We start from the raw sequence: 27,952 nt of genomic DNA on the forward strand, positions 1-27,952 counted from the left end.
CTACAATTTATGGTGTTGTGATGAATCTAGCACTTTGATCTAATGTAATGAACTTTTGTTTTGATTTTGTTTACACATTGTTAATTGATGTTAACATGTCAAATGCACTTGGGTCTGTATTTACCCTTCTGGACTTCATTTGTCATTTTTCACACTACTGGTTTAAGCAGCTGATTTATTTCGGTGATTTCCCTGATGTAAATTAGGGATGTAAAAAAATACAAATGCATTATTCTGAATGAATACATAATGTGTTGTAAACAGATACTCATAGGAGGTGCACTATTCCATTTTCTTTTATAAGCTTGCCAGAAAGGCTCACAGGGCATCTGGTTGAGACTAAAAGGTGTGCATTGAACCTGGGATCCTGTGATACACAACAAAAATGGTGCGCAAGCAGGAAGTTTTTCTTTCATGTGGGTATAGACAGCAGTCAGATATTCAGCTTGCAATATACAGAAAGAACATATTCATTAATATGAACATGCAGCACTATGCAATGGATTTACAGTGTTCATTCATTCCTTCATTCCTTCATTCATTCATTCATTCATTCATTCATCTTTTTTAAATTAGGCTGCAGCTTTGTTTATAATTTTGGAAATATAACCGAAATAATTTAGTTAGAATGTATCATGGGCAGGTACAAACAACAAAATTAATTGGGAAAAATTTGATTTCAGTGACTCTGACCATGGCATGGTTGTTGACAGGCTGGTTTGAGTGTTTCACAAACTGCTGATCACCTGGGATTTTGATGCACAATAATCTTTAGAGTTTACACAGAATGGTGCAAAAAACGGGAGCAGCAGTTCTCCAGGCAGAAAAGCTTCTTTGATGACAGAGGCCAGAGGAAAACAGCCAGACAAGTCATTCTCCTATGACTGAGACTTGGAAGCTGAAGATTGGAAAAATATTGGCTGGTTCATTGTCCAGTTTCGGTGAGCCTGTACTTACTGTAGCCTTAGATTCCTGTTCTCCACTGAGAGGGCTGGAACCTAAAGTGGTCTTCGGATGTCGTAGCCCATCCCCGTCAAGGTTCAACTTGTTCCGCATTATGAGATGCTTTTCTGCTCACCACAGTTCTAAACCGTGGATACTATTTGAGTTACTGTACCTTTCCTTTCAGCTCAAACCAGTCTGGCTATTCTCTTCTGACCTCTTTCATCAACATTTCACATTTCATCACCTCAGTTCTTCACAAGCTGTGTTGGGCAACATAACCAAAACAAACTGTTTTGTAACTATTCAGGCCCAGGGATTTTAGTAGCACTGCATTATCTAATCAGAATGAGCACAAAGGAGCTTGATGGTATTTTGAACACATATTTTATTTATTTTGGGAAGTCTTTTACCCTCATCGGCTAGTGATGATTGTATTGCTCTGTTTATAGGAGACTGCATGATTATATATTTGCTGTGTTTTGGTTTGTTGCTCCAGTGTTTTGAATCCAATAAAAAGCAAGGAGTGCTCAATTGCTTAAGGAGTACACTATGGTGTCGTTTTGTCTGTCTCCATTATCAATATGGTACATAGTTTTTTTGAGAAACGACACATGGTATACAAATAAGAAGAGGAAAATATGTGCTAGGGATTTGTTTTCAGAGGCTCTAGTATAGTTTACAACTGAGACGTTTCATTCACACACAAATTAGCCATGACAGCATGTACAGCTGCATTGAGTCTAGATTAGAGAGAATCAGTAAAGGGGGCAGGACATGTCACAGAGGAAGAGTACATAAAATCCAAGGTCTTGTTTTTTTGACTGTATTATTTGACATAATGCCAAATGGATTTGTGAATTCATGCTCTTTCAAATTTTAAAAGTATTGAGATGTAAGGGATATTAATTAATGAGATTTAAAGACATTAATATAAGGGTCATAAGCGAACAATCATAGTTTAAGCAAATTAATTAAATTTATGCAAGACAGATAGTGTTATTCAGTTTAAAAAAAATAATACAGCCAATCTATGTAGGTATATTCCAAAATGCTGTAATTCCTACACATTTAAAGGTGACAGTAATCTGTACGTAATCTCAAATCCAATTACATGGAGTACACTTTGACTGTTCAAACTTCAAGACTGAGGTTTTGGAAGTATTTACTGAAATGCAAACACTTTATATCCTCTTTTCTTTCCCCTCTTACACACATTTAATGCTTTTAACATGTATCTTTTTTTTAAAGATTTTTTTGCATATTGCTTTTGCAATACCTATCAAAATTACGGCTGTTCTGCCTTTTTTTTTTGCTGCTACCAGCCTGTAGTAAACTAATGTTTTATCACAGCTGAGTCATGTAGACGGCCCTTTTTTTTGTCTTGTGTCATTCTGCTCTTCATTACACAGTTAACGATGACTAATCAAAAAAGGCACCTTGGTCCACAATTATTCAGCATGTTAATTTCAACAATTTCCTACTGTAACTGCTGTGAATTAGGATTACTCTTCTGTGACATCATTTTTCCTGTTGCTGTTTGGATGCTTAGCATTTTGCCCTGAAGGTTTATCAGTACAGGGCTGCATTGTGCTGAAAGAAAAAATGAAATCTGGTAGCTGAAATACTAGTTTCATTTCCAGAACATGTGGAATAATTACAAGTTATGTTGTCTTCTATTGCGGAAAGAAACACAAAACATTTACAAAACCAGTGCACATCATCAACAAAGCAAATTTTCGTATTATGTTTCATACTTTTCACATAGTGCAATCTCTTCTTCTTTGCCTTTCTGTTAAAATATTTCACAAGATTTCTTTGGATCCGTTAAGGAAATGACCTTTAAGCTGATCAGATGCATCAGATGCAGACAGTTTTTTGGCTTTTCCATTGCATTTTTTCAGTTTTTACCAGAAAACTGAAAATGTTTCATGAAATGTATTTTAAACATCATTTGAAAATCCTGTTTGGTAGGCTGCCAATATCCTTGTTGAAACAAAACTATGATTATAGCAAATCACAAAAAATATATTAGTACAGTCATTTTCAAGGCAACATGCTATTTGTAACTACAGTCTAATACACCTACAGTGGATTACAAAAGTATTCGACCCCCCTGGAGTTTATCAGATTTGTCTGAATAACAAATGATAAATGCACATATTCTTCCTGTATTTTTATTGCATACTTATGTTCTCTTGTAGTGAATTTTCAATGTCAAAATTACTTATTTGTCAGCAAGTATTCCAATTTCCAGAAGCTCCACGTGAAAAATATTGTCTTAATGAGGACACAATTGACTTCACCTGTGAAATATTAAAACAACTCGTGTTTTCTGAACAAAAACAGCCTCAGTTGAACTGTTAAAGTTGTTAACTATTGAAGAGACTGCCAGTCTGAAGGAAAGGCATGAAAATGAAGGCTAAGGAGCATTCTAAAGTTAAAGATAGGGTATTAGAATTTCATAACTAAAGAATAGGGTGTAAAATTATATTTAAGTGTTTGGACATCCCAGGAAGCACTGTTGAATTGATAGTGTGCGAGTGGAAACTGCATCACACCACCCAATCACTACTTAGACAAGCATGTCCCTCAAAACTCAGCACAAAAACAAGACAAAGACTGGTGAGGGAAGCCACAGTAAGGTGACCAGTCACTCTGAATGAGTTGCAGAGTACAGTGGCCAAGAATGGGCTGAAGGTGGACCAGACACCATTATTGAGGACCGTATAGGATAGTGGCTAGACAGGATCCGTTGCTCAAGAAGAGCCATATGAAAGCACAAGAGTGACACCATACCATATTTAGGCAAACCTCTATGTGTGGTGCAAACCTAATGCAGGCCATAACTCAATTAACACCATTCCTACAGTGAAATATGGTGGTGGCAGCATCATGCTCTGGGGAACTTTTCATTCAGGACCTTGGCTTCTTGTCAAAATTGAAATGAATATGAATGGAGCAAAATATAGTGGGATATTAAATAAGAACTTGCATCAGTCTGCTAAAGAAAAACAAATGCTTTGGAGAAACTTCACCTTTCAGCAGTAGGCCAAAGCAATGCAGGAGTGGTTAAAAACAAAAAGCTGAATGGTCTACAGTGGCCAAGTCAAAGCCCTTAAGACTTAAAGCTGTTATTGCAGTAAAAGGTGGTTCTATCTACTAGTCTGAAGGGGTTGAATACTTTTTTTTAAAGATCTGCTGACAAACAAAAATTTTTACTTTGGAAAAGTACTTTAAGAGCATATTGTTTGCAATAAGAATACTGGCTACAGCAATCTGTGTAAGTGTCAATTGTAATCCAGATGAATCTCATGACTTTTAAGCAGGTTAAATACTTTTGCAAGGCACTGTATTTATTTGGTGAAATCCATGAGCTGGTCTTATTAAATTGAATCCAGTGTGATAGTCCCACATATTAGACCGTGTACATCTTAATTAATTAATCATATCATGTGCATCCATGTGTCATGTGTTTGATTTATGTAGATATTGTTCAAGTAATCATTTATTTATTTATTGTGTACATGGTCTATTTTTATGTTTTCATTAAATCAGAGGGCATCTGGTACCTATGTAGCTTTATGCTTCAGAGAGTTTTGGTTTGCATCAGTACTTAGGAATGCTAAGGAAAAAATATGAAAATTAAATTACCTCATAAATACATCACTAACTCTAAATACACTAAAGTAAATAAACCAGAAATAGCTTCTTGAGTCACTTCCTCTCTCAGTTACAAACAAGTGTTATTTCCTTAAAAAGAAAGCTGGTCATGATGCAGAGTGGATCAACAGCTTCTTTGTTCAGCTGCTACACTTTGACTGCAAGTATGAGGAGGTTGTAGGTCATGTTTCTGTCACTCAGTTGGGATGGGTAGGAGGGTTGATAAGCCATCTGTCATCAGAAAAGTTATCAGTGTCCTGCTCTCTTGACCAGAACAATGTGGGATGGCTATTGGAATGAACTGATAATTGAAAGAATCCCAGTGCCTTTAGCATCAACCCCAACTCTTGATCTTTTTTCCCCTTTGATCTTGCCTTTCTTTTCTACTCCCTGTCTTTGTTTCTGTATCAGTCACAGACTCAAAATGCCAAACTAACAGCCCCATTACTGTGTGGCCAGAATAATTTTTATAGCAACCACCTGACTAGATAAATATTCATATAATTAATAGTGATTTATTGTAATTCATTTCAGAGCATTTTCATTTTGATGCCTCAGAGTTGCAAAGAAAGGTAACTAATTCTCTATGTAAGGAATAAAACATGACAGAGCATGCTGTTATGGGAAAATAATCAGGGACAGGGTGGTGTGATATGGCCTGACGTGAAGCAGATTTGCTGTTATTCGCAGAAGATAGTTCTTTTCCAGTAATGACACATCAACAAAGTGTTTTATTCCTCTTATACCACAGCTGTTTATCAGCAATTGCAATTTTTTAATTTATTAATGAACACCAATACTTTTTTTTATTAGAGTTTAATATGGAATGTCTCTTAAACACGTTTTTTCCTTTTAGCAGTTACATTATTGCGTCTATACACAGTCATTCCCTTACCAGTCTCTCTTTTTACTTTCTCTAAACAAATGCAGCTTGTCATATTATTGAAAATATTATTTGACTGCAAAGTGATCTGTCCTGAAGACTTTCCCATGTTAGAAAACTTACTGATGGTTACAAAGAGCTGACACTGGAGAGCTGACACTCCTTTCATAAATGTTAAATAAACATCTCATGGTAAACTTCACCATATCAATGATTCTAGGTGTGTCTTTTTTAAATAATATCAATTTTGTAAAAACTTTCTATAAAAAAAAAATTACCATAGATAATACAATAGTCCATTAATGTGTTGCAGTTATGTTAAAAGCTTAAGTTTCATATTCGTGCTTTTAGACATATAGACAACTAATGTCATAAGTTTTTGTGTGGACTGGATAGTGTGTTTTCCAGAGCCACAACAGTGTGTGCTTTCACAACCCACAATCTCACTGAACCCTGGTAACTAAACACAGCACACTGTAATCTCTCAGTCCCATGCAACCTGAGGTCATGGTGAAAAATTAGAACACAAGTACAGTTTTCTGTCTCACTGTGGACACACAAAATTGCTTTCCACACTATGTCCTCCTGTTGTTGTCACTTTGGTGGATGACTAGCTCTGAACTAATAGCATGACATGTTGAGCTGATGTCACTATGAGGCCCAAAAAAAAAACCTGTCTGGAAATCACCTAAAGTTTTGTAAACATGAGTGCTACATTATTTTCTATAACGTCATTTTGTGGTATCTGAACAGACTGTTTTTGTGAAGTGTGAAATTAGTTAGTTAATCTAGTTCTAACTCATTAACTCTAACTCATGATATTGACAAAAGCATTACATGTTTCTCATAGTGACTACATGGCAGGTACAAAATCTTGGATTTGACCATACAGACTCTAGCATTGTCAGTATTCATCCAGTTAAATGTACTACTCTAATAGAAGAAAGAAAGACAACTTTGATGGTAGATGCATTTTTTTGATGTCTACATTCTTTTTTGTTTAGGTTTTAGGTTTCCTTCTAAAACATTGTGAATAGGGCTTTATTTGTTTCTGTGAATCCATTTATACTAAACACACTTTGCATGCTACCACTGTTTTCCATATGGACTTCATTGAGGCTATTAATGTAAGTACGAATTCAACTGAACAGTCCCAAAAGGAAGGAAACGAAAGTAGAGATGAGACACCAAATGTATCCTAATGTGACAAGAAAACCTCAAGTCAATAATTGTCAAAATTGTCAGCATACTGTCAAAAAATGACATTATCATGAGTGTTGTCGCCACAGCACAACATACTTACTTTTAAAAATAAAAGTTTATAATGCAGAATTTAGTTTGCAGTGCAGTCTTTAGGAACAAACCACTCCTGCTATTTATCACTATTGGGTTTTTAAGCTGAATGGTCATGAGATGAATGGTAATGCTCTTGAACTCAGTGACCATAAATCCTCTTTGACCGCCTCCTGGGTATTTTTTCTTTTAAGCCATCTAATGACATGTTTGTTAATGTCTTCATTTGTAGGGTTCTTGAGAACAGTGTCTACATACTAAATCAGAATGTTGTTGGCACATTGTTTTACAGCCACCCATATGCATTCTGAGTGTTCAGTGTCATTTACAGCTGCTTGGCCTGAACTTGCAACTCATGGATACAACTGCCAGGACTATTTCATGACTATTTCATGGTCATCTGGTACACTAATAGGTGTTCACTAATAGGGAGTGGACATGTATGATATAAATGATTACTTAGAATTACTTATTTTTCACTTCAGTGAGTTATGGCAATAATATACTCACATGGAGAAGGGAGTGTTTCCTGTGTCTATAAAATCCATGTGTCTATAAAATCAGTGTGTTATTTAAACTATTCTGACCGTGGGCATGATGACATCTGTTTCCTTTTCCTGGGTTTATCCTCTATAAATAAAGCATTCACATACATTTATGAGTTGATTCAGTTGATGATGTATCTGTACTTGCATGTTTCTTATGATCAGTCCAGCCCTGAACAGCTGGAGGAATAATAAACCTTGTTTTCCAGGTGGGGTTGGTGTGTACCACAAATGAAATCTCCCTTGGATCATCAACCTCCCAGTGCCAGCAACCCAAACTCTACACCCAATTAGTCATAAAGGACATTCTTACTCTCCCAGTACTCATTTATTCTCAGTTACTCCCATCAGAATGCTACTGGGCACTGACCAAAACCATTTATATGAAAACCCCTATTATGAAGAAACTGTTGCTCCTTAACAGATCCCTCATACTGAAACTAATTTACACTTCTTTTTTTTTTCATTCTATCCTTTTGTCTTTTCATCTTTGCTTTATGTCTTTTTTCTAGAAGTGCTGTCTGAACTTCTAGAAAAAAAAGGTAAAATAATTAACCCTATAGGGTCCTTCAGTTTGTCTCTTTGGGGACACTCTTAGAATGTTTCCTCATCAGAGAGGGTTCCAAGTAGAATCGAAGTTTGATTCTACATATTTGTTAATATTAGTAAATACATTAATTAATCAATTTGAATACAATATTTACATGATCAACAGGGACTTATTGCCTAAAGTTTTTCTTTGCTCCCAAAATACCTGATCTAATCCAGCTTGTGAAGCACTCCATAACTCAAGATGTTGTGGAGTTTTGGGAGAAGACGAAGGCTGAAACTAGGTGTGTTAGTCTGAGAAGTCATTTATTACAAGTTTTCTTTTAAACCTCGTTAAATGAACTTAATAAATTTAATATTACGTTTTTAATCTGATGCATAAATGTTAATATATCATATACATTTTTATATAATAAATTGATCATTCATTAATTATGCTGCACTACGTGTTTATAAGGCAGTAGTAACTCTGTGGTTAAGGCTTTGGGCTACTGTTCAGAAGATCACTGTAATCACTTTTGATAGCATTCAGGCTTTGTAGTCTAAACATGCATGCATGAATGTGTTTGGAGGCCTGGCTTTAAAGAGGACGCTAAGGAAAGAGACTGCTTTTCTTCCACCAAAATCTCTGACTATACCTGTAAGGAGAAGTTAAAGAAGAACCCCTCATGTTCACCGATTTACTTACCTGATATTCTAACTTCTTTTGATATGCACCAGTAATCACTCACATGCCCTTATTAATGCTGCGGGTCTGTATGTGTTCAGAAAAGCTCAGAATAGCTCAGATGTGACAGATGCTGTAGGCAATGGGTGCAGAACTAATGGGCAAGACAACCTCGCTGGCCATCTGTCAGCACTTTCCAGGTCTTCATCAAAACACGCATTTGCTGTTCCCTTCCTGTTGGTGGAGGTGACCACAACACCAGTTCATTCTTCATCTAGGCCCTCCACTTTAAAACACTTTTTCATTGCCTAAAGCATCTGACAAACAAGCCACTGAGTTGAGAACAGACACTAATAATAAAGCCAAACAACCATGACCACATATCATTCCATTCTTCACCTCAAACGCCTTAAAAGCTTCTTATTGGCACCCTTATTGAAAACCATCTCTTATCACTCATGCTCAAATTATGCAATGTATCAACCACAGGTCTTGACACGCATATAACAACAAATCAGATAGGCTCAGTAGTCAGCTGTAAAGTGAACAAAAAAAGGCGCAGCAAGCTCACTGCATGCTTCCACATAGCATGACTTCTCTATGTGAAGAGGAATCTTTTTCAAAAGAGCAAGATATGTTTACAAAATAAAGGTAGTATCACTAAATCTTACATTAATTGATATTAGTTGATTCTAGATGCATCTTCATGTATTCACAGATTTTTTTTGTATATATGCGCAGCTTGCCTCAACAATAAGGGTTCGACTTGCTATGGAGTTTATATGTAGACTGTAGTTCATGCATTCTTTTATCATACATAAGTGAATGCATGAACTACAGTCTATATATAAACTAATATAAACATTTAGTGTCCAGCACTAAATATGATGGCTTGTGTGATACTCAAGTCTCAATACATGACTGCATACCTATTACCTATTTAGGTCTTATTTATTGACATTGATCTTGATATATTAAAAGGCATTGAGTGTGACTTGAAGTTGCACAATCCCAGAATGTGATATTTGGTCCTGTTATTTGTCTTTCCTCCTATGTTTAGGGTTTCTTGTATATCTGAGGCATTTGAACATAGCGCATGTGCCTGCAGCTCCGGCCACCCACCAAGATGAAAAGAAAAATAAGTAGCATCTGCCTGCAGAGCATGCAGAAAAATATCAAACATTTCCCCCACCGAGTTCAGTCGATGCCCCTCGCTGCCACTGCATAGGTGTCACTGAAAAGCGTAGATTACATTTGAATTGTAAACATATCCATTAGAAGGAAGGCAGAGTGGAAAGCAGAGCTGTTTGCAGTGATCTGCAGGATCCAGTACCTCAGGCAATGCGCTGGTTTTTTCAGTAGTTGAAAATAGGTTAACAAGCTCTCACACACTCCCTGTTTCCTGAAACCAGGGTTTACAGAACATTTCTAAAAGTGACTGGCATTAATAGAATAGCTTTCACAGGCCTTGGCATCTGGGCTATGAGCAGTATCCTTGTGCGTGAGAAATGACCTGAGTTGTCACTATGAGTGCAGTATGTACTGACACATTTTTGCGTGTGAACCTTTGGCACCTGGCCAGGTGTGTGAGCACGCTAGCGGGTGAGGCTCAGCTTACATAAAGTGCATGAGCTCTCGAGGAGGGAATCAGAAACTTGCAGTGGCCTAATTTCCCAGCATCTTTCAGAGTCATTACATGCAGAGATAAATAATACAATTTTGTGTGTGCCCTTATGTAGTCAACATGTGAAATTCAGTTTGTTAATTACTGATGAGGGGTGGAATAGCTATAATACATTATATGACCAAAAGTTTGTGTACACCTGAAACTTATTATTATTATTATTATTATTATTATTATTATTATTATTAGTTCATGTTTTTTTATATAGTATATGATATTTTATGTTTTTTATATTTTCCTGTTTTCAATTTTATGGTTAACAATGTCTTATACCCACAATTTTGGCAGACAATTTTGCTTCTTTTAAGCATGCATTTAGTATTCAGTTAAAATTCAGTAAAAGTATGACATATTATGTGCATTCCTGTAGGAGAGATGTGGCCAAACAAATGATCAGCAGCACAGTTCTTCAGGGATAAAAATAAAAATAAAAAAAACTTCTTTCAGTCAGATTTATCCAATCCTGCTGCTTACTTACTACTTACATTTCAGCTCTTCTTAAAATGTCTGTCTTAGCTATAGAGTCCTCTAACTCTTTCCTCCTCTGTGGAATACCACACACTAGCCTTATTCTGCACTTATTCTGCAGATTGCAACCAAATATTGCTTATCCCATAGAGACTGAAAGCGAGCTGTGTATTTTTTTATCATGGCATTAGTGGTGATAAGGTGTTTAAATACCAAGGATATTTAGTTTGCCCTTCACTTTATCCAGTTCTAAATTTAATGACTTGACGCCCTTTAGTGGTCAGAAACATGTAATGCAACTCCAATGGGCACTACATTTCAAAGGCTATCAAAAGTGTATCTAATTACCCTGAAGCATTTAAATCACACTGGTCATACACAACTAAAAAGGGAGAAAATCTAGAAATAAAAAGAGAATTTAATCATAAGGGCAGAGTTTGATCTATTGATGAATACATCAATAGGCACAAATGGTTAAACGTACACTATATGGCCAAGAGTATGTGCACGCCTGACCATGACCCCTAAATGTGGGCTTTCCCCAAACTTTTGCCACAAAGTTGGAGGCACATGACTACCTAGAATGTCTTTGTATGCTGTTGCATGTTGCATTAAGATTTCCCTACCCTAAGGTGCTTATGCTTAAGGTGTAAATGTTGTACATTTTTTAATGTATAAATTTTTCTTATATTTAATATTTTTCGTTATATTATTCTTTAAATACTTTTTATGTATATTTTTTTTTCTATATTTTCTTTTTTATGTCGGAACAGTTGTATAAAGCATTTCACTGCAAGTCGTACTGTGTATGGTTATGCATGTGACAAATAAAATTTGAATTTGAATTTGGAATTAATTAGAACGCTGACTGCACACACTGATGCTTTTGTGGCTGAAAGGGCACAAATCCCAATATCCACACTCCAAAATCTAGAGAAAAGCCTTCCCAGAAGAGTGGAGGCTGTTATAGGAACAAAGGAGGGCCAAATCCATATTAATGCCATGCCTTTGGAATAGGATGTTCAGCAAGCACAATATGGGTGTCATGGTCAGGTATCTACATACTTTTGGCCATATAGTGTATCTCTGATATCACTTGAGAACTGAGAGGATTAGTGGAACTGAGACTCCTAGGTGGAAAAAGGAAAGGGCCTGCACTAAAAAGTTTGCATTTTCAAAAGATAGTTGAAAGAAATTCTTGCACAGAAATTTGTGAAAATTTGTTATCCCATTACCCCGTATGTTTGAGATCACTGAAATCAGTGTACCCCTGTACTCCTCAGTGAGACACACAAAACACTAACTTCTCACAGGAATCATGAAAATACAGCACCACCCAACAAATTAGCACCAGAAGTGCTAAACACTATACACATATTTCAATATAAGCATATATAATTCAATTCAACTTTTACTGTCATCATACATATACAGGAGTGTGCAGTATAACAAAATGTAGATCGCTAGCCTCAGGTGTAAACATATAACAAGTGTTAGTTCAAATAACAGAAAACAGAAGACATCATCTAGCACTGCTCGACTGGTCCCACCATCTCTCAGGGTACAAGGAAGGCATGCATCAAGACTCTTCTCTGTTCTGGCACCTAGGTGGTGGAATGAACTTCCCCTAGATGTATGAACTGGCGGTCTTCAAACATTGTCTAAAGACCTACCTCTTCCTGAAGTGCTTATATTAGCACTTTTATGTTTATCTATCTATCTATCTATCTATCTATCAATCATACATATATATATATATATATGTGTGTGTGTGTGTGTGTGTGTGCGCGTGTGTGTGTGTATATATGTATATATGAGCCATACATGGTGAGTGTTGACTGTGTGCTTTTACAGTTTTCAGACTAATGGTATTCTTATTCTGTGACCTAGCGAACCAGTATCAGGATGTATTTAGATTAGATTAGATTTAACTTTATTATCATTGTTCAAAGTACATATACAAAGCCAATGAAATGCAGTTAGCATCTAACCAGAAGTGCAAAAGTGGCATATTTACAATAAATTACAAATAAGGATATATAGCTATGAGGGTGATATGTACAGGGGAATGGATGACTTATGTACAGGAGGTGCAGTAGGTATTATAAATAGGGATAAATGTGATCTATATATGTATGTACAATCAGTGTACAGTGGTGAAGACATGTTAAGAATATAACAGGAATATGAACAGGATATACAAATTGATATATACAGGATATATAGAGGATAAGGGCGTCTACCAAATGCCATAAATGTAAATGTAATGTAAATGTAAATGTGGTGAGTAGCAGCATTACCCAGGACACTGAACACAGTACACAGAAGAAAGGGGGTGGACAAACAAACGGAAAAAAAAAAAAAACAGTTTTAGAGCAATGTGTAGGTTTCACAAATACACGTTTTTCTCTCTGACCCAATCTGAAAGATATAGCAGCTAGTTTACTTGCAGTTAAAAAAAAAATAAAAAAAAATATCAACTCCCATGATGCTTAGCTAAATTCACTTCCTATATTTCGCAAGATCACCTGCTCATGTCCTGCTGACGTCATCTCCCTAGTTCCGCTTCCTGGATGTTTGAATGGTTTGCGCTGTGTGATTATTTTCCTCAGTAATAATAAGATTCCCTGCTCAACATGGAGAAAGGAGGAATATCAGCCATACTGTTTGACCTGGACAACACTCTGGTGGACACAGCGACAGCGGGACAGCTGGCCTTGAGCAAGGTGCGAGTTAGAGAATGAAACCATTCTGAGGACAAACATGACACCCAGTTACTCAAGATTTAAATAGTACAAATTAAAGAGCAGTATTACATATAGCGCTTTAACTCACAGCTAATTCTCTTTAAAAAAAGAAAAAAAGAAGAAAAAGCAAAGTATTTAAAATAATAATAATGTAAATGTGTTTTTAGGATAGAGCTGTGATTATGGTGGACAGGAAGGGATTGTGGAAGTTGTAGTTCAGAGCCATTAAACTCCATCACATACCAGAGCTCCTGAACTCTCTGCTATAAGAACCAGATAGAAACAGTTGTATAAGGCTTTTTGGCTTTTCTATATACTTATTTTACTAGTCGTTATTTAGAATTTACTCTTTATTATCTTCATATTTTTTTCTAGGAATTCTATTTTGTGCTTTTATTTTAGTTGCTCTGATGTTATGTAAGTTATTAGTTATCAAAATTGTTTTTTGCATAAAATATACAACTATATTACTTGCATAAAAGATGTTGTTTATTGAAAGAAAACATGTATTATTATTATTATTATTATTATTATTATTATTATTATTAATAATAATAATAATAATACCTGCCCATCTGCTACCAACATCCATGCCATGATCAAAGTCACAGAGATCACACTTTTTCTTCATTCTGATGTTTGATGTGAACATTAACTGAAGCTCTTGACCTACATGCTTTTATGCATTGTGCTGCCACCACATGATTGGCTGATTAGATAACTGCATGAATGTATAGGTGTTCCTAATAGTGGACAGTGAGTGTATGAGAGGTGTAAATTATATAAAAGCAGCTGGTTGAAAGTGACTTCTGATCACTGTGCCATCCTAATTTACTGTGTTTTTCTTCTCTCATAAAAGTTCCCCCCGTTCCATCATAAGTTGTCCATAAATGTTGACAATAAATTTCAGCTGAAGACAACATGGCAGAAGGCAACAGCAGCCAGGATGTGGGTTCCACCAGCAAAATATTAAATTGTTATTTCTGGTGGCATTTCAGTGCTTTAACAGTCTGCTGTTCAATATTTTTACACTAGAAGTCTTGAAAAGAAGTTACATAAAATAGCATTGTGTTTATCACTCTACACATAATAAACTGGTAAAACCTTTCTGTGTCATGGTTAAAGACTATTCTATATTATTATTATTACTTTTTTTTTTTTTTTTTTAAACTATGGCTAGTTTTTCCCAATAGAAGTAACACAAAGGCCAATACTGCAATATTTTACAACACTAATCGTAGTTTTATCTTCATCCAAAAGTTTTAATTACCTAAATATTAGCCATAATATCACTTACTAAAATGTTTATTATAAACCTGACAGGTATGTGAGCTGTTGAGATCTAAACTGAAGGACACAAACACCAGCGATATTTGTCAGAGGTTTGCCCGTAAACTTCACGAGGAAAGGTTTGATCCGTCTGCAGGCAGAACGATAGACGACGTTCGGATAAATCACTGGCACGAGGCCCTGCAGGAAGCAGAAAGTGTGGATCCTGGCCGCGCTCTGGCCTCAGACTGCTACTACACTTGGAAAACCACACGTCTCCAGGCTCTAGCATTATCTCCTGAAGTTTTAACCTTGCTGCAAGAGCTCAAGTGCTCATACAAACTGCTGCTGCTGACTAACGGTGATGCCCAGACGCAGCGGGAGAAACTGGAGGCAGTGAGATGTGAGGGACTCTTCAGCAATGTGGTGGTAGGAGGAGAACATGCTGAGCAGAAGCCTGCAGTTTCCATTTTCACACACTGCTTCGAGCAGCTGGGGGTGAAGCCACAGGACTGCATCATGGTGGGAGATTCGCTGGACACAGATATCCAGGGTGGATTTGATGCAGGGGTTCAAGCTACAGTGTGGATTAACAAGAGCACAGACGCTCTTCCAGAGAACAGTGTGTCTCCTGACTACACCATTCCCTCTGTGCTGGACTTGCCTAATGTTTTAGCTAAGCTGAAATGATACTTTTTTTTAAGCTTTGGAAAAACATTTTATAACCTTTACTGATTTTGAACACTATTCCAATCTTATAGAGTTGCATGAAATACATTTTTTATGTTTTTTTAATAATACTTTTATTGTAATAATCACACAGAGATGGGATCAGTATGACAATATCATATCGATATTGTGTCACAAGTCCCAATACCTTTTTTTAGACATTATAGAGATCCCCAAAAATGGCATTTTACTCACAGTAATGGATTAACAGGTGATTGGATATTAAAATGTATCTTCTTAACAACAGTTTAATTCTTCCTCCCTTTCAAGTTATTTTTGAATAAAGAAGTTATTATATGTCAATTTTAAATTCTTATTGTAACAACTGCTGTTTTTCTTCAGGTGAATAATATTGTGTTGCATATTGTATAGTGAAGTATAACATAGTCTTCAGGTATCACAAAGTGATATTTTTGCCATATCATCCAGCAATCTACTGCAGGTATTTCGTTTAAGTGATTTGACAAAACCAGCATCCACTTGACTCTGGGGCCACTGATAGATGTGACTAACGCCATGATGTAAGACGAGCCTTTTTCATATTTCCTATCTATTTTGTACAAAAAGAAAAAACCCTCTTATAGGCACTTTGCTGTGTTTAAGTTCTGAATGTCTGTTTTAAACAATTCATGAAAAAAAACATAACATATACAACAGTGTCTCAATATAAAAATAGCATTATATCAGTTACCAATGTTGACAAGTATATTGTCTTCACATGACAAGTGTGACGAGCAATATTCGGAAATTATGATCCATGAGCATAATAATTGGTGCTGCATGTATAAATACAGACAGTAAATCTACTTCACATCTAGTTTAATTTTAATGTTCATTGCCGCCAGTTCAGCCACGAAGTAGCGGAACACGTAGGGGACAGCCACTGTGTCAATGGCGTCACTCTTCTTGCACAGTGAGCAGATAGTGTTCCGATGGCGTGTGGCTGACCAGTGTGGAGGCGGCTTCTCCAGCAGTGGAGACAGCAAACTGCCACAGCGCACACACACCTGAGTCACGGATCGATCTGAGCAGTTAAACAGGCGATCATGCAGCAGGAAGGACGAGCCATGTGCCAGCAGGGCATCACGTTCCATCTCTCCGAAGCGGATGCCACCTTGCACGTTCCTCCCTCCAAGTGGCTGATTCGTCACTTTGTCCCTCGCTCCCGTCGTCCTCACCTGGAACTTGTCAGAGACCATGTGGCGCAGACGCTGGTAATAAACCACACCTACAAAGATGTCAGCCTCCAGCTCCAGTCCACTCAGTCCTGAGTAAAGGCGCTCAGTGCCGTAATAATTGTAACCTGCCGCCTTCAGCATGGTACCAAAGTGCTCAAGGGCTGAGTTGTGCTCAGAGAAGGTGAACGGTGTGGCATCATGGCAAAGGCCGTGCAACGCTGCCGATTTGCCCGCCATGCTCTCGATCAGCATACCGATGGTCATACGTGACGGAAAGCCGTGTGGGTTGAACAGGATGTCAGGGGTCATGCCACTCTCGCTGAAAGGCATGTCCTCAGCCGGCCACAGGCGACTCAGGATACCCTTCTGACCATGTCTGCTGGCAAACTTGTCTCCGATGGTGGGGTTGCGTGGTACTCGCATAGTAATGCACACACGCTTGAAGCGGCCTGTTCCTGCGTCATTGCTGCACGCTTTAATGTTGTCCACCACACAACTCTCCTGACTCCTGAGAGAAACAGGGATAGCAGTAGGGATAAATTTTTTTTTGGATTGTACTGGTGTTTTGAAATAACAGTCGCTTAAATTTAGCTTCTCAGTGTGAAAATAATTGCATGATGACTGACAATGTAAAACAATTTTAATTCACAGTAAATGATAGTGCTAACGTACTTGTAGAAGGTAACATGGCTCTGGCCTGTGTTGAGGTTGATGTAGCTGTAAAAAGGATCTCCATAATTCAGCTTGGTTCCTATAGGTGGCAATCCATCTGCATCCAGCCTGCCAGACACTTTAGGGTCACCTGGTTTAATCCCAAACACCACACCGTCCTCACCTTTGGCCTTCTCCGACAGGTCCACTATCTCAGTCTTATAGACAGAGCCATGGGCAAAACCACGCTCCCATGATGACTTGTTCACGATCTGGACAAGAAATGGTAATTAACCATGTGGCACACTCATGACATAAGTTTAGATTTACCATGTTTAGCTAAATCGCATGCAACTAACTACAAAAACTACCAGAAAATGATCAGTACTATCACAATGAAAGACAATCAGTGCTGACCATGGCATCTTCCATGTCATAGCCTGTATAGGAGATCACAGCCACTATAGCGTTTGTGCCAATGGGGTAGTTGTCTATGTTGTAGTGGTCGTACATGAGAGGACGGACCAGAGGACTCTGGGGGGTCTGTAAGCGGTAAAGCTTATTATCTGAGCGATCCTGATAAGAGTGCAGTGGGAAACCCATAGTCTGTTTACCTGCATACAGAAAGGTGAGAGGAAAAAGTGGAAAATTTTAACATTTAATATTTTTAGGCATCAAACATTGAACATTTTTTAAATTTGCTTGGAACACTTCAGCATAAACACTGTTCTTTTCATTATTCTACTATAACAGTGTCAACGTATCAATAGTAAAGGAAATTCATCTCTGGAAGCTAAAGCTAGAAGAACTGGTACAGTAGAGCAAACTTACCCATCTGGCACTGGTACATGTTCCTAGGACTCTGGTTATGGTCTGAGAAGGGGATGAAGCTGGCCACCACACTGAGCATGCTATGGGGGAAGAGCTCCTGATGGGTGGTGACACCATGCTCTATCTCATCCTCAAATATCCCCACGTTAAGGTAAAGCTGAAACACAAAGCACAAATGCTGACTCAATACCTCATGCTTCTGTTCTAAATGTTATACACTTCATATTAGTTATACCACAGCACTGTTAAATTCTCAATTCTGATTGGTCAGAAGGCATTGATTAAAATTTCTATAACATAAACTCTGACAAGTGATGGCTGTAATTCAAAATACTGGTTTATATTAATGTGCTTTTTCTAACATGTTACCATTTCTATAGCAACAAGGACTTCTATGGCATAATAAAAATGTGGTATTTAACAAAGACAAAAGTCTAAACACTAATATAGTGAAGCATTCTGTAAGGAGACATTTATTTAACATTTATGGAAGGAGTCTCCAGTGTGTCTGTAAGTTTTCCACAATGGGAGTCTTCAGGACAGAGGACTTTGCACTTTCCGCTTTCTAAGTATGACAAGCTGCATTTTTTTCTTATTAACTTCAACAGAGAGAAAAAAAAAAAGATTGGCTGTTAAAGGAACAACTGTTTTTAGCTGCGATAATGCAAGAAACTAACTTGTCTTGTGGAAGTTCCCCAACATTATATGCAACTATAAATGGATAAAAATAATAAAACTGTAATCATTGGCAAATTGCTGTGGTATAACAAGAATAAAACACTTTGGGACATGCCATTATAGGAAAATAATCAACTTTGTGGCAACAGCAAATCCGCTTCACACCAGGTCACATCACACCACCTTGACATTGATTATTTTCCTATACCTGTCATGTTTTATTACTTACTGGTGCTTGGTAGATTAATGGCAGCAGTAAAGGCCAGCGTAACCTATCACTACATAAAACTGGTGATCAGTTATTAATCATGTGAGTTTGACTGAATGTTGACAGACCTGTTCGAAGGTGCCAATGAGCTCCTCTTTGCCCAGGGTGAGGTTGCGGACTGGTCGCACCATGCGGCATGGTGTGGTGAACAGGTACAGGCTTGGGTACAAGCTTGCTTTACCCGTTTGAGGAACTAGCACAATTTCAGTCCATGGAGGAATCTTTTTCTCCCTTAGCACCTGTAAGAGGAGACAGGAAACAATGTGTTTGAAAAAAAAAAAATAGAAGGCAGACCTTACTTACTTCACCTCAATTTTTCATTCATTACTATAAAAGACAAATCAAGCCAAAATTTCCACAGGTGTTGTATTTCCACTCAAAATAAGCACATCATTAAAGTATACTGAATACTAAAGTGATCAGTTTAGACGTTCAGCTAAATTTCTTCATGTGCCTGCAAAAGACTCCATGGAAGTATCAGGTAATCCAGATTCTATAAATATGTAACCTGGACATACTCACAACCACAAATTTCCATAAATAATATGTCCAACCTCCAAAAAGGATTTACAGTAATAATAATAATAATAATAATAATAATAATAATAGTTTCAGTTAGGGTAATTGTATGATGGCACAGATATTAGCATAATATTATGACAAACAGATATTACCATAAATATGTAAAAGTGTCACTAACCTTGAACCTGCGGAGAGATTCAACCAGAGAGGGTGCGAGATCTTTCTCAACCCAGCCGATCATGGTGCCATCCAGTATAACAGGGTAGCAGCAGGAGTATGGCTGACCAGGAGTTCCATCCACTGGAGTAACACCTGGCAAAGTACTCAATTTTAATCACAATGCAAATCATAAATTTTAGTGTGTATATGATTGTATATTTTTTTACTGAAAATGGCCATTTGTATCAAATATATGCCCTGTATCAAATATATGCCCAAATATATGCTTTTATTCTGTTATATTCTGAACAAGCCAATTAATTTTCCCCCACTAGAGTCTCCAGCAGAGAGCAAAAGTTGCATAAGGTTCCAGCAACATACCTCAAACTTCCCAAAACACAGGAAATGCTAATATCTTGACTGTCTCTTTAGACAACTATATAAATATCTGAAATACTACTCTATTACTTCTTGAGCATCTCCAGCTTTGCATGTAAATCTCAGGACTTGGACCACATATAGTACTTCAACTCTGGTAATGCAGACATTTTGGAGAAAATGTGCCCACACTGTTGCTTACCTAGTGAGCAGAGCAGGGCAGGGAGCGTAGTAGTGGGGTGAACAGGAGCCACAATCTCACAGTGGGCCGTGAGGTGGTTCATCAGACCGCATGGTGCTCCATCAGGTGTGTGCACAGGACACAGGAAGCCCCAGGACTCGGGTAACAGCTTTCTCACTGCTGTGGTCCTCATCTTGGCGAAGGCCGCTCCTCTGTGCACACACCGGAAGTGGGACAAATAGCGAATAAAGTTGAGCTTGTCAGCCACCACGCACAGACCACTGGCCTGCAGCATACCCAGACCTGAGGGTCAGAGAGAGGTGTAAATCAGCATGTTAACAAATAACGAGTAGTTCTACAAGACCGAGCTTTCACATTTGAGTATTACGCAATGATACCTGTCTTGGAGACGAGGTTGCCTGTAGCAAGCAGGTACTCAAAGGCTTTGGTAAGGTCAGTGCCCATGTTGAAAATTTTAGCCAGGTTATCTGAGGTCAGTCCCCCGACTCTCTGGCTCCTCTTATCCAAGGCCAGTTTCACAGACACCAGCCAGCCAGTCATTTTCTCCTGAAAAACACATACACAAAAATGATGCATTATAAGAGGAGTGTACTAGTTGTAACAGGTGCAAAGGTTAGATGGTGATCATGACTGAATCAATACAGGCATCCCTGTTTTTGTAATGTCCTGTACCATCTGACAGAGTTTCACGCCTGCCAGCCAAGAACAGAAAGCTGAGGCTACAGTGGGCACAGGCTCACTGAAAATGGACAGGCAAAATCCCCCCTGCCCCATTCTGATGTTTCATGTGAGCATTAACTGAATCTTTTGAACTGTATCATGATTTAATGCTTTGCACTACTGCCACGTGAATGAGCAGGTACACAGGTATTCCTATTAAAGTGGCCATGACTGTATCTAGTTGTTAATCACATATTAATGTGTGCATGTCTTGGATAGTGAGGATATTAGTATCCTGAGAAGAACATTTCAGAGTAAATCTATAAATGCTTGGACTTGGCATGGATTGTAAGATCTTTCTTTTTCCATTCACAAAAAAAAGCATGCTTTAGCCTGTACATATTTTATAGTACATACTAAAACATGGTTGGTATCATTATTTAAAGCAATATCACACCAAGCTGAGATGCCTGGCTGAAGAGCATGCACAATTCCTGAATCCAAGACAACAAACTGCAATAAAACATCAGTAGCAGTCAAATGCCTTAAGAAAAAGCCACAGCCAGCACAAATAACACTGAGGGCTATTTATTACATAAACCACAATAGCTAAGAAACCCTCACAGTTATAAAAAGACAATAGTTAACTACAATTTTCAAAAATATAGCTGCTTGAAGGATTGTGGCAGTAAAAGGAGACGAGTTAAAAGTCTTGTTTCATTTCATTGTAACTGATGCAATGGTCGAATTAATACTAATTATATCACTTCATGTACTCCATGTCCTTTACATTAGCTGTGCCCTTGCCTGGTAACATTCACACAACATTCGGAATCATGATGGATAAGGTTGTATAAGTAGCAATTAACAGTATATGTTGTGAACATTCAGCCAAAACACTGATTAAGCAGCCAAAGTGTAGTAGCTACCATATCTAAATAATGACCCTGCTACTAGTACAACAAAATACGTCTCTATATTTAGTCCCCTCCGAAAGTATTGGAACAGCCAGTTCAAGGCCAGTTCTTTTACTTTGGCTATACACTGAAGACATTTGGGTTTGAGATCAAAAGATGAATATGAGATGATAGAGCAGAATTTCAGCTTTCATTTCCTGATCTTTCATCTAAATGTGTTAAACAACTTAGAACATGATACCTTTGGTAGCAGATCACCCAATGTTAGGTGAGCAAAAGTACTGGAACAGATATTCGTAAATTAAATAACACTTAATATTTGGTTGCATAACCCTTGCTTGCAATAATTGCATCATTTGGGTTAAGGTCTGGTGATTGATTTGGCCAGTCTAAAAACCTTCCACTTTTTCCCCCGATGAAGTCCTTTGTGGTGCTGGCAGTGTGTTTTGGGTCATTGTCTTTCTGTATGATAATGTTCTTCGTCTATTAGATTGGATGAATTTCTCTGTAAACTGGCAGACAGAATGTTTCTCTATACTTCTGAATTTTTTTCTGATACTACCATCATGAGTTAAATCATCAATAAAGATTAGTGAGCCCATTCCAGAAGCAGCCATGCAAGCCCAAGCCATGACACTACCTCCACCATGCTGGACAATGAGCTTGTATGTTTTGGATCATGAGCAGATCCTTTCTTTCTCTACACTTTGACCTTTTCATCACTTTGGTAGAGGTTAATCTTGGTTCCATAATTTATGTGGCTCATCCCTGTATTTCTTTGTGAATTCCAATCTGGCCATCCAATTCTTACTGCTGAAGATCTTTCATCTTGTGGTATGGCCCCTATATTCCTGCTCCCCAAGTCTTCTTCAAAGGGTAGATTGTGGTACTTTCACCCCTGCTCTGTGGAGGTTGTCGGTGATGTCACTGACTGTTGTTCATGGATGTTTCTTCACAGCTCTAAATGCTTCTGTCTTCCACTGGGTTAGGGGTTAAGTTTTTACTTTTTGCATGATTCTCCATTTTTTTAAATGTTTTTGTTTCTTTTTTTTTCCCCTTATATTTACTTTCCCTCATGCATCAAAAACAAAATTATAGACTATTTAGTTCCAGCTCTGTATGTCTCATTATTAATAAACGCCTGCTAGACCTTAAAGGGTAAAACCTTAGCAAGTACTTCATACACTAACTGTATCCTAACTTCACATGATAAATGTAGTATAACAGGAATCACAGCATAATATCTGCTGAACACTGCTGTTGTAACGCAGCAAGCTCACCTTCAGGAACATGAGATAAAGCTGTCCTGGCGTGAGGACCTCCTGACACATCAGACTGTCTGGATTCTCCTCCATACACTCCTGTTTGGCAAAGGCAAACAGCTTTCGTGTCATCAGGCAAAGCATGTAGAACTTCTCAGTGTCAGACTTCAAGTGAATGCACAGACACTCGCTGTGGACAAATGACAAAAACTTTGTTTCAGACATTACAGGCACCAGAAAACCAAACATATGCTTCATTATTTATCCTGAAGGAACAGCCAGGAGCAAAATGTTACCTGCTGCCATTATTTAAATGACTAACAATTAAGTTTATAGCCTATAAAAAAGACTTACTCCAGAAGAAATTTAGCACACTGCTCATTTGTGTACCACTCTGGCAAGTTCAGCTTGACCCGAAAGCGTTCTCCCAGATAGTCGAGCACCTTCACTCTGGTAGTGCAGCCCTCCTCCATCACCAAGCGCAGCATCTCTGACACACAGCTCTTAAAGAAGGAGTTCTCCTCTCTGCCCTTTATCAGTTCCTGGTAGATCTGGTAGTCTGAGAAGTCCACTAGGGCCTGTGAGCCATGTACAAATTCTATTGAAAAACAGCTTCATACAAAGATATATGGAGGACACCAATATCTGGACAATTTAGACACTCATAACAGAATAAAATGACATAGGTCTAAGGGAAGAATATCACTACGTTTACATTACATGCTTCTTTGTACAATTCCAATTTTTTTGTTCAAATTGGATCTATCTTTATGGGTCACATTCATAACTGCAAATGACCCAAAACCAGATCAGTGTCACTTCAACCAGGTAATGTAAATATAGCCTGTGTTTCATAAGAAGTGTAACTATCAGCATTACCTTAAGAGCAAAGCCCAGAGGAAGGAAAAACAGCTCTTTATGATAAATGAAGTTGAGCATGACCGTTCCATTGTCCAGGTAGTGAAGGTTCATGTTAATGGATGTATGTTCATCTCTCACGCAATGCACTGAAATTCCTGGGAACACAGAGCTCGAATTATATTATATATTTCGCATTAGGGAAATACTACAAAAATCTTTTCCAAAACAGCTGTTGCCTGCAAAGTCTCCATCGCACCATGTAAAAAGTAAAACGTACTTCTATTTTACAATTTATTTAAAAATCAAATAGGTTCAAAATGTCAATGTATCCAACATCAAGATAACAATCCAAAACATAAGGCAGGAAAATATAGGAAAAAATAAACAGGAAGAAAGTGACATCTGAGAGGGTTATTACAGAAAAGTCAGAGAGAATGGAAGGGCAAATACAACTGTGAAGACCCGAAAGCTTCTTAGAGGATATGGAAGAGGTCAGAGGTCATATGGAAATGCAATGGGTGGTTTATTAAAGAATATTTCACATTCAGAAAGAGAAAACTGAGATTTTTTTTCCCCCACTATGACTATCTTAACAGAATCTATATGACCATAATTGTTACTTTGGAAACTACACCCAATGTTTTATTGGTATAAATGACATTTATGTCATATTCATTTGATCAGAAGAGAACTTTTCCATTCAAATCTATGTTAGCACAACATTAACACTCACCGTACTGAGTGTAGCCTTGACCTCTACTTTTAAACTTTGGTCTTGACAAAGCGATGGGGTAGTTCCTCCTCGGCATGATAAGCATGCGGATCACTTTCTCGATGCCGTTCACTATGAAGTAGCCTCCCATTTCCTATAGGACAGCAGTGGAGAACAATGAAGGAATCATCACGCATACACAGGATAAATGTAGTTTTCTCCAGGAATTACACTACTGATGTCTGCAGGTTTTCCTGTTTAAATAGCAGATCAAAAATCTAAACTTTACCTCTGCTTCTTCATGGTGCTCGATTAGCTCTTTAGGTGAGAGGCCATGGAGATTACACAGTTTGGACTTCACCATGATGGGCACCTGTCCCAATGACTGCTTAATAATTCCTTTAGGGACCCCATTGACTGACCAACTGACATCCGCCTGTGCACATAAACACAAAGATGGCATAAAGAAGGCCTCCTGTCACCAACACAATGCAACACAATCATGCTGAGATATTTGGGTTTATTGTGCAAAATGTCAGCCCTTCCTACCACTAGCTTTCCTCTATATGTGCACCTCCTTCCTCTACACTCGGCAGGATAGACACGGAGATCCTTGCAGATTCCTCCTTTGGCCACGGTGGGGTTGTGGATAGCAGCCTCCACAAACGATAGGCTGATTCTGTCCTCCTTGTGCAGGAACTCCAGAGGAGGAATGGCCTGAAGATAGACAAATGGAATAATGTAAGGAATAGAACACAAAGGAGCATGCTGTCAAAGGAAAGTATTATATATATATATAGCATTTCCCTCACCAAAAACTTTTCCCCCTCCACTTTAAGACAAAAATAAAAGCAGCTTGTCATGTTACAGAGACAGCACAGTACGCATTGTGGAAAATGTAAAGTTACAGCTTTACCTCTGAGTGTTACAAAGAGCTGACACTGGAGACTCCTTCCATAATGTTAAATATACGTTTCCTCACAGAAAGCGTCACCATATCAACAATTACACATATTTTAAAGTCTGCTCATGTGGAGCTTCCGCTATACCCTGCGTAAGCTGTTACTACAGAAATAATAATAACATTTTAGAACAAGTGCATTAATATAAACCACGACTACCAGAGGTGCTGCTACAGAAATTATTCAAAACCTTCTGACCAATCATTCTCCAGAATTCAACAGCACTGCTATCTTGCTGTCTCAAGATATCTTTTATGTCCTGATAACACCAAATATGCCTAACTGGAGGGAAAAAAATATTTTGATTATATTTATTTAAGGCTATTAGTAGTGGAAATAGCACACTGATTGTTAACTTAACCCACTGACATATGAATACATTATACACTGCAATACACTATATGGCCAAAGGTTCCCCTTTGCTGTTGTAATATCCTCCACTCTTCTGGGAAGGCTTTCCACTAGATTTTGGAGCATGGCTGTGGGGGTTTGCCCATTCAGCCACAAGAGCATTCGTGAGGTCAGGCACTGATGTCAGGTGAGGAGGACTGGGGTGCAGTCAGCATTCCAGTTCATCCCAAAGGTGTTCAGTGGGGTTGAGGTCAGGGCTCTGTGCAGAACACTCGAGTTCCTCCACACCACCCATAGCAAACCATGTCTTCATGGAGCTCGGGTTGTGCACAGGGGCACTGTCATGCTGGAACATGTTTGGACCTCTTACTTCCAGTGAAGGTAAAATTGTAATACTACAACATACAGAGACATCCTACATAATTGTGTGCTTCCAACTTTGTGGCAACAGTTTGGGGAGAACCACATATGGGTGTGATGGTCCGGTGTCCACAAACCTTTGGCTGTATAGTGTATTACGTGAAAGACCCACAGGACATGCAGATTGATAATCAGGAGGTGTGTAGGAGATTATAAATAACCCTGGTTCTGAAGTATCACACTGAGTGTTTTCCCCACATCAGTCCTCGATTATTAACTAAGTCAGATCAGGTGTGTTACAGCAAACAAATGACCATGCAGGCAGGGTTGAGAATCAGTCAGGTACAGTAATACAGTAAGATAAGCAGCATTACTGTAGCTCATTGATTCACACTGCATTGCCCTTTGAGGATAATACAGTATGAATACCGTATGGGGATAAGATGATAATAATGCCAGTAATGCTGATGGCCCTGCTCCACGTGAGCCCCGGGGAAGTGCACTGACCTGAACCACTCGGCACAGTCCATCAGTAACCGCTTGATCAAACGACTCGATGTGCGCTTTCACCAGATCCTGCACGGCTTCATGCTGTTTCTCTTTAGGAAACCCATATCCTGCCTCTGTGAGGTGTTTTAGGCTCGGAGCAGTGGGTAAACCACTCCATTTCCCAGAGTAGTCCATATTCGCATGCTCTACTCACATGTGTTAGTGAGCGCAATGGGAAACTTGCCTCAATGACGCAACTTCCGCTCGCGTTCAGCCATATATTTCAAAATAAAAGTTCGAACATACAATTTTTTATTATTATTGCGTTTGTTTTGCTGTAACATATTTTGTCGAGGTGTCACAACAAACACATATTGGTCACATGTCAAGACAAAAAAGGAATAAATTTAAAATATTATGTACACATTCTCCCTATGTCCACAAGGGTTTCCTCTGGGTTCTCTGGTTTCCTCCCACCTCCTAGAAACATGCTGCGTTTTTTGTATTTTCTACAACAAAATCGCTGCTAGGTGTGAATGTGTGTAGTCATGGCCAATTAAGGACCTTGCGCACTGTGGTTTAGTGGTTAGCACTAGCACATTTACCTCGCACCTCCAGGGCTGGGGGTGTGTTCCCCTCTGTGTGCTTAATTGTGCCCTGTAATGGGTTGGCACCCTATCCAGGATGTCCCCCCACCTTGTGCCCTGAGGCTCCTGGAATAGGCTCCAGGCTCCCTGTGACCCTGTGTAGGATAAGTGGTACAGAAAGTGGATGGATAGCTAGATCATCTACACAGGGCACCAGGGTCCCTGGTTCAATCCTGAGCTCAGGTTACTGTCCATGTTGCATTTCAAAAATAGACTTAGTTGCTTAAATCAAACAAAAGCAACATTTTCTCCATTGAATGTACTAAGAAACCTTCATAATAGTAAACTAAGTTAATGTTCACATTGTGTGATCTGAGACTTTGATCTTGGTTGTTGGTACCAGAATGGCTGATTTCAGTAAATTGTTAATCTCCTGGGAATTTCACACACAACTGTATCTAGGGTTTACACAGAAAAAAAATTAT

General features: G+C 38.3%; 2 protein-coding genes across 2 annotated transcripts; one reads left to right on the forward strand and one right to left on the reverse strand.

Moving 5' to 3' along the window:
* Positions 1 to 13,213: 13,213 nt before the first annotated feature.
* Positions 13,214 to 15,749, forward strand: nanp (N-acetylneuraminic acid phosphatase). The gene is made up of 2 exons (XM_026943433.3): positions 13,214 to 13,420; positions 14,765 to 15,749. Exons 1-2 carry the CDS (start codon positions 13,331 to 13,333, stop codon positions 15,398 to 15,400), a joined length of 726 nt encoding a protein of 241 aa, XP_026799234.1. The 5' UTR covers positions 13,214 to 13,330; the 3' UTR covers positions 15,401 to 15,749.
* Positions 15,750 to 15,886: 137 nt separating this feature from the next.
* Positions 15,887 to 27,125, reverse strand: polr1b (RNA polymerase I subunit B). Its single transcript, XM_026943420.3, has 15 exons — positions 26,899 to 27,125; positions 25,268 to 25,435; positions 25,008 to 25,154; positions 24,740 to 24,872; positions 24,025 to 24,161; positions 23,500 to 23,723; positions 23,164 to 23,335; positions 20,684 to 20,852; positions 20,307 to 20,588; positions 19,746 to 19,879; positions 19,114 to 19,284; positions 18,100 to 18,256; positions 17,686 to 17,882; positions 17,290 to 17,540; positions 15,887 to 17,125 (listed from the first exon to the last, which is right to left on the reverse strand). Exons 1-15 carry the CDS (start codon positions 27,073 to 27,075, stop codon positions 16,243 to 16,245), a joined length of 3,402 nt encoding a protein of 1,133 aa, XP_026799221.3. The 5' UTR covers positions 27,076 to 27,125; the 3' UTR covers positions 15,887 to 16,242.
* Positions 27,126 to 27,952: the final 827 nt, after the last annotated feature.

This window comes from Pangasianodon hypophthalmus, chromosome 3 (assembly GCF_027358585.1).
Source record: "Pangasianodon hypophthalmus isolate fPanHyp1 chromosome 3, fPanHyp1.pri, whole genome shotgun sequence".
In the NCBI taxonomy this organism is placed as follows: domain Eukaryota; kingdom Metazoa; phylum Chordata; class Actinopteri; order Siluriformes; family Pangasiidae; genus Pangasianodon; species Pangasianodon hypophthalmus.